Source organism: Panthera pardus, unplaced genomic scaffold (assembly GCF_024362965.1).
Source record: "Panthera pardus isolate Hobbes unplaced genomic scaffold, ASM2436296v1 HiC_scaffold_24, whole genome shotgun sequence".
Taxonomy (NCBI): domain Eukaryota; kingdom Metazoa; phylum Chordata; class Mammalia; order Carnivora; family Felidae; genus Panthera; species Panthera pardus.
In genome coordinates, this window is record NW_026526810.1 from 13,918,844 (window position 1) to 13,925,081 (window position 6,238).

Below are 6,238 nucleotides of genomic sequence, written 5' to 3' on the forward strand. Positions count from 1 at the left end.
AGATCAGAATGTTTGATCCCAAAATGATTCACCTTACCTGTCCAAGGGCAGTTTGATGTTTTGCATAGTTAGAATCGTTTTTATCTTCATTTCTCACCCTGCCTCTAGGTGAGGCATATCTGTTCATTTGCTTTTTTATGCAATATTTGACACATTCTAAAGATTATGTTCATTTTATATACCTACTTTGTGCCAGGCAATATCCTAGGTACCAGCGAGATAACCGAACAAAAGGATTCTTATACCTATGAAGTGTACATTCTGGTGGAAAATTTACGTACTTTTTCTATGTAAATTAGAAACATAACGTAAACTTTTTTTTTTTTTTTTTTTTTTGCCTTGTTGCATCTGAGAGAGCAAGATGGGTCACCAACAGCTCTACCAGAGCCATCTGAGGAAAGAGGAAATTTGGCCAGGGTTCTCACCTTGCTGCATCTGCTCACACCAGTACTGTGTGATCTGGCAATATGGCCTCAGTATGTGCCGCCAGTGTTTCCATCAGTTCACAAAGGATATAGGCTACATTAAGTTGGACTAAGTGAATCTCCTTGAATGGGTCATCCAAGATACCTACCTACCTTAATGCCAACTCATTGTACATAAAATAAAAATACTTCAATTATGAAAAACAACACATTGGAGAAACCACCCTTTCTCTAAAAACACAAAATGGGGGCACTGGCTGGCTCAGAGCCTGGGACTCTTGATCTCAAAGTTGTAAATTTGAACCCCATATTGGGTGTAGATTACTTTAAAAAAATAAATTCTTTAAAAACACAAAACAGTACTCAGTGGTGCTCTTCATCTACTTCACGTATGTTAAAGAAGTGAGAAAACCAGGGTGCCTGGTGGCTCAGTCCATTGAGCATCCAACTCGATTTCGGCTCAGGACGTGATCCCAGGGTCATGGAATTGAACCCTGTGTTGGGCTCTGTGCTGAGTGTGGAGCCTGCTGAAGATTCTCTTTCCCTTCTACTCTATCTAAAATAAAAGTTAAACCATGGTTCTGAGTTGTGTTCATTGTTCCTTTACATTTGTATGTGTTTGACCATATATATCTCTTCATGCATTGTTTACTTCACTAGTACTTGAGTTTTATGAAAATAAGACACTCTATGTACTCATCTATGGCTTGCTTTTTCACTGTTGATTTCCCTCATTCATCCATTCATTTACAGCGCTGCACAGTATATGCATCTACCACAATTTTATTTACCCAGTCACATGAAGACATTTGTTTCATTTTATGCTATTAGGAACAATGCTGTTTTGAACCTTCTGTTCCCACACAGTGTTACTCTTATGCTCTAGCTTCTAGTGTCCTTTAGAATAGAATCGCAGGGTAGAAAGTGCAAAAGACTTGCTTTTGAAAGTTGCTTTTGAAAGTAGTTGTACAAACTTGGACTTGTATCTTTGTCAGAGGTTGTATTGGCAGAGTTTAAAAAATATTTTGCCTTTCTGCTGTGTACACCTCAGTGGTCTTCATTTATGTTTTCCTGCTAATGAGACGGAGCATTTTTGTTGTTCTCTGTATCATTTTTAACTCGTTTATTTTTATGTTTTAAAGTTACAGCAAAATTCTAGTAAATATAGTTTCATTTGCTTTACTATTTTGTTTTTTTTCTGAACAGTTTGAGAGGAAGTTAGAGACATCATGGCCCTTTCACCTAAATGCCTCAGTATGCATTTCCTAAGAATATTCAATAATCGGGGTGCCTGGCTGGGTCAGTCGGTAGAACTCGTGACTCAGTCTCATGGTCATGAGATCAAGCCCAACAATGGGCACAGAGCATACTTAAAGATCATAATTTAGGGGGTCGTGGGTGGCTCAGTCAGTTGAACATCCAACTTTGGCTCAGGTCATGATCTCACAGTATGTGAGTTAGAGCCCTGCACTGGGCTCGCTGCATCAGCGTGGAGTCTGCTTAGGATCCTCTGTCCCCTTTCTCTCTGACCTTCTCTAGCTCATGCACGTGCACATGTGCTCTCTCTCAAAAATAAACATTTTAAATAATAATTAAAAATAATATTCACTAATGTATAACCACACTATAATTATCAAAGTCAGGAAATTTAACATCAGTACAATGCTAGTAATCCACAGTCCATATTCAGATTTTATCACTTGTCCCAATAATGTATGTTCTAACTCTTTTCCCCCGGTCTAGGTTCAGGTAACCAAGATTCCTCACTGCTTGTAGCTGTCATGTCTGTTTAGTTTCCAGTTCCTGAGCTTTCTTTGCCTTTCTTGAATGACATTTTTGAGGTATACAAGCCAGTTATATAGGCTGTCCCTCAAAATTGAATTTGCCTGTTTTCTCAGGATTAGATTTCAGGTTATGCACTTTTGGCAGGAAGGCCATAGCAGAGGTGTGTCTTTAGTACCTCATATACAGAGGTTCGAGATAATCGGTTTGTCGCTTTGAAGCTGAAGATGAAAACATTTTGAGTTTGTTACAGTGAGGGCCACCAGGTTCTGAGTTCTGATAGGTTCCCATTATTCTCTGAGCACTTCCTCATTTTCTGGTGCTACTGAATGTTCCAGGCATATCCTGTCTTTTCCCTGGAATTCGTCATTTTCCCACAGAACGCTGGTTCCTTTTAGTGGAGACTGGTATTTTAAAACAAAGATGAGCAAAATAAGCATGCTCATTGCTACTATTGCTACTAGGCCCACTAACCAGAGCTAGGAAATTATGGTTGTGTGTGTGTGTGGATTCTGCACATGAATGCATGCCCAAACCTCTCATTCTAATCGAATGCCCCTGTAGATTATATTCCAGTATTCACTCTTTCCACGTCTGTAATGCCTTTTCCAACAGTGAGAAATCTTGCTCCCATTGTCTTCAATATATGTATTCATTTACTCAAGGCTAGAATATGCAAGTGGTTTCAGAATTAGTGAATTTATACCGAGAAGAGGAAAAAACGTGTTCTACAGTTGTTAACTATAGTGTTCTGTATTTCAATTAGTCCAAAGCTTTAATATTTTTGTTCAGTTATCCTTACTGATTTTTTTGTCTAGTTATAAAATTAGAGAAACATTTTTAAAAAGCATATAAAATCTCTATGATTGTGGATTTTCTATTTCTTCCTTTAATTGTGTCATTTTTTGCTTCATGTATTTTGAAGCCCTACCATCAGGTACATACTCATGATGTTTATGTCTTTCTCATGAGTGTTGACCTTTTTTTTTAAAGCATCTTTTCTTTTTTTATTAAAAAAAATTTGTTTTTAATGTTTATTTATTTTTGAGAGAAAGAGACAGAGTACAAGCAGGGGAGGGGCAGAGCGAGAGAGAGACACAGAATCCGAAGCAGGCTCCAGGCTCTGAGCTGTCAGCACAGAGCCCGAAGCAGGGCTTGAACCCACAAACCACGAGATCATGACCTGAGCTGAAGTCGGCTGCTTTACTGACTGAGCCACCCAGGTGCCCCATCTTTTTTTTTTTTTTTTTCTTATGTTTACTTATTTTTGAAAGAGAGAGAGACAGAGTATAAGTGGGGGAGGAGCAGAGAGAGAGAGAGTGAGACACAGAATCCAAAGCAGGCTTCAGGTTCTGAGCTGTCAGTACAGAGCCCATCTTCAGGTTCAAACTCACAAACCGTGGGATCATGACCTCAGCTGAGGCACCCCATGAGTTGACCCTTTTGACTATAAAATGACCTCTTTTTTTCTGGTAGTACTTCTGTCTTTTTTTTTTTTTTAAGGTTTTTTTTTAAACTTTTTTTTTAATGTTTATTTATTTTTGAGAGAGGGAGAAAGAGAGAGAGCATGTGCAGGGGAGGGGCAGAGAGAGGGAGACACAGAATCTGAAGTAGGCTCCAGGCTCTGAGCTGTCAGCACAGAACCTGAAACGGGGCTTGAACTCAGGAACCACAAGATCGTGACCTGAGCCAAAGTTGGACACTTAACTGAGTCACCCAGACACCCCTAGTAATACTCTCTGTCTTGAAGTCTACTTTCAGTATAATACTATGGCTCTTTTGATTATTGTTTGAATAATATATCCTTTTCTATTCTCTTACTTTCCAATTACCTGGGTCTCTTATATGTCATATAGTTAGGAATTGCTTTTTGAGTCTAATCTGACAAGTCCTATCTTTAAATTGGAGCTTTTAGTCCATGCACATTTATTTATTTATTTATTTTAAAAATTTTTTTTTTTTAACGTTTATTTATTTTTGAGAGATTTATTTTGAGAGAGAGACAGAGCATGAACGGGGGAGGGTCAGAGAGAGAGGGAGACACAGAATTGGAAGCAGGCTCCAGGCTCTGAGCCATCAGCCCAGAGCCTGATGCGGGGCTCGAACTCACGGACCGCGAGATCGTGACCTGAGCCGAAGTCGGACGCTTAACCGACTGAGCCACCCAGGCGCCCCAGTCCATGCACATTTAATGTAATTATTGGTTTGGTTTTACTTGGTTTTACCATTTTGCTATTTATTTTCTTTTTGTCTCTCTTTTTTTTTTTTTTTTAACATTTTTTCATTTTTGAGAGACAGAGTGTGAGTGGGGGAGGGGCAGAGAGAGAGGGAGACACAGAATCTGAAGCAGGCTCCAGGCTCTGAGTTGTCAGCACAGAACCTGAAACAGGGCTTGAACTCAGGAACCACAAGATCGTGACCTGAGCCAAAGTTGGACTTTTCACTGGCTGAACCACCTAGGCACCCCTCTCTTTGTCTCTTCTAATTTTATTGTCTCTTCCTCTTTTTCTACTTTTTAAATCAAATATGTTAATATTCTATTTGAATTTCTCCCTTAATGTATTAACTCTACATTGCATTAATTTCAGTTGTTTAGGAATTACAGTATGCATCCTTGACTTAAAACAGTCTACTTAGAGGGGCTCCTGGGTGGCTCAATTGATTGGGGAGCCGACTTTGGCTCAGGTTATAATCTCACAGCTAGTAAGTTCGAGCCCTGAGTCGAACTCTGTGCTGACAGCTCGGAGCCTGGAGCCTGCTTCAGATTCTGTGTCTCCCTCTCTCTCTGCCCCTCCCCTACTTGCACTCCGTCTCTCTCTGTCTCTCAAAAATAAATAAAAATTTAAAAAAGTTTAAAAACAGTCTACTTAGAGTTAATATTTTACCACTTCATATAAAATGTAAGACTATTGCAGCAATATAGTTACATTTGCACTCTCATCCTTTTTGCTATTGTTGTAATCTATAATTCATCTAGGTATGTCAAATCCTACAATGGATTGTTATTGTTTTTGCTACTGGCCTTCCAATTTCAGACTACTTTTGGTCATTCTCCAATGTTTTCGAATAGGCTTTGGTGTTTTACACTTTGCAATTGCTTATAATTTGTTTAAAATTGTCACCAAACATTTATTTCTGTAATTTTTATATTGTTTATAATTTTTACATTGTTCATACTTGTGATATGCAGTATTTTAGCCCAGTAAAATATAAGCTACACAGCCATTGCTAGAAATAGAAATGGCCATTATTAGAAAGTTCTTAATTTAACTATAGCCATATTTATCAATCTGTTACTTTACAGTAGCAGTTTTTCTCTTATTTAAGGAATCCTATAATACCTTCAAGATAATAAAATGATCTCCTCTTCAGGCATATCTCATGTTAACTGCCCTTCACTTTATTGTACTTCGCAGATACTGTGTTCTTTACAAATTCAAGGTTTGTGGCAGCCTTGTATCGAGCAAGTCTATAGCATTTGCTCATTTCACGTCTCTGGATCACATTTTGGTAACTTTCACAATATTTCAAACTTTTTCATTATTGTATTTGTTATGGTGATCTCTGATCAGTGATTATGACTCCCTGAAAGATCAGATGATGGTTAGCATTTTTTAAAAATAAAGTATTTTTTAATGTTTATTTATTTTGAGAGAGAGAGAGAGAGAGTGCAAGTGAGGAAGAGGCAGAGAGAGGGACAGAGAGAATCTGAACAGGCTCCACACTGTCAACACAAAGCTTGACACAGGGCTCGATCTCATGAACCGTGAGATCATGACCTGAACCCGAAATGAGGAATCAGATGCTTAACTGACTGAGCCACGCATGCCCCAGCAGTGAAGTATTTTTAAATTAAGGTATTACATGTTTTTTTAATACATAATGTTCTTTTACACTTAATGGACTGCAGTGTAGTGTAAACATAATTTTTATATGCATCAAGGAACCAAAAAATTCATTTCATTTGCTTTATTGTGATATTCACTTTATTTTGGTGGTCTGGAACCCAACCCATATCTCTGAAAAATGCC

General features: G+C 38.3%; 1 protein-coding gene across 1 annotated transcript; it reads left to right on the forward strand.

The window, feature by feature from the left end:
• The first annotated feature begins 333 nt into the window (after positions 1–333).
• On the forward strand, positions 334–1,206 carry LOC128772921 (40S ribosomal protein S29-like). Its single transcript, XM_053888787.1, has one exon. It carries the CDS (start codon positions 362–364, stop codon positions 536–538), a length of 177 nt encoding a protein of 58 aa, XP_053744762.1. The 5' UTR covers positions 334–361; the 3' UTR covers positions 539–1,206.
• Positions 1,207–6,238: the final 5,032 nt, after the last annotated feature.

What these genes read in the sequence shown, in the direction of transcription:
- LOC128772921 (XM_053888787.1), top strand. Translation starts at nt 362, where the DNA reads ATGGGTCACCAACAGCTCTACCAGAGCCATCTGAGGAAAGAGGAAATT.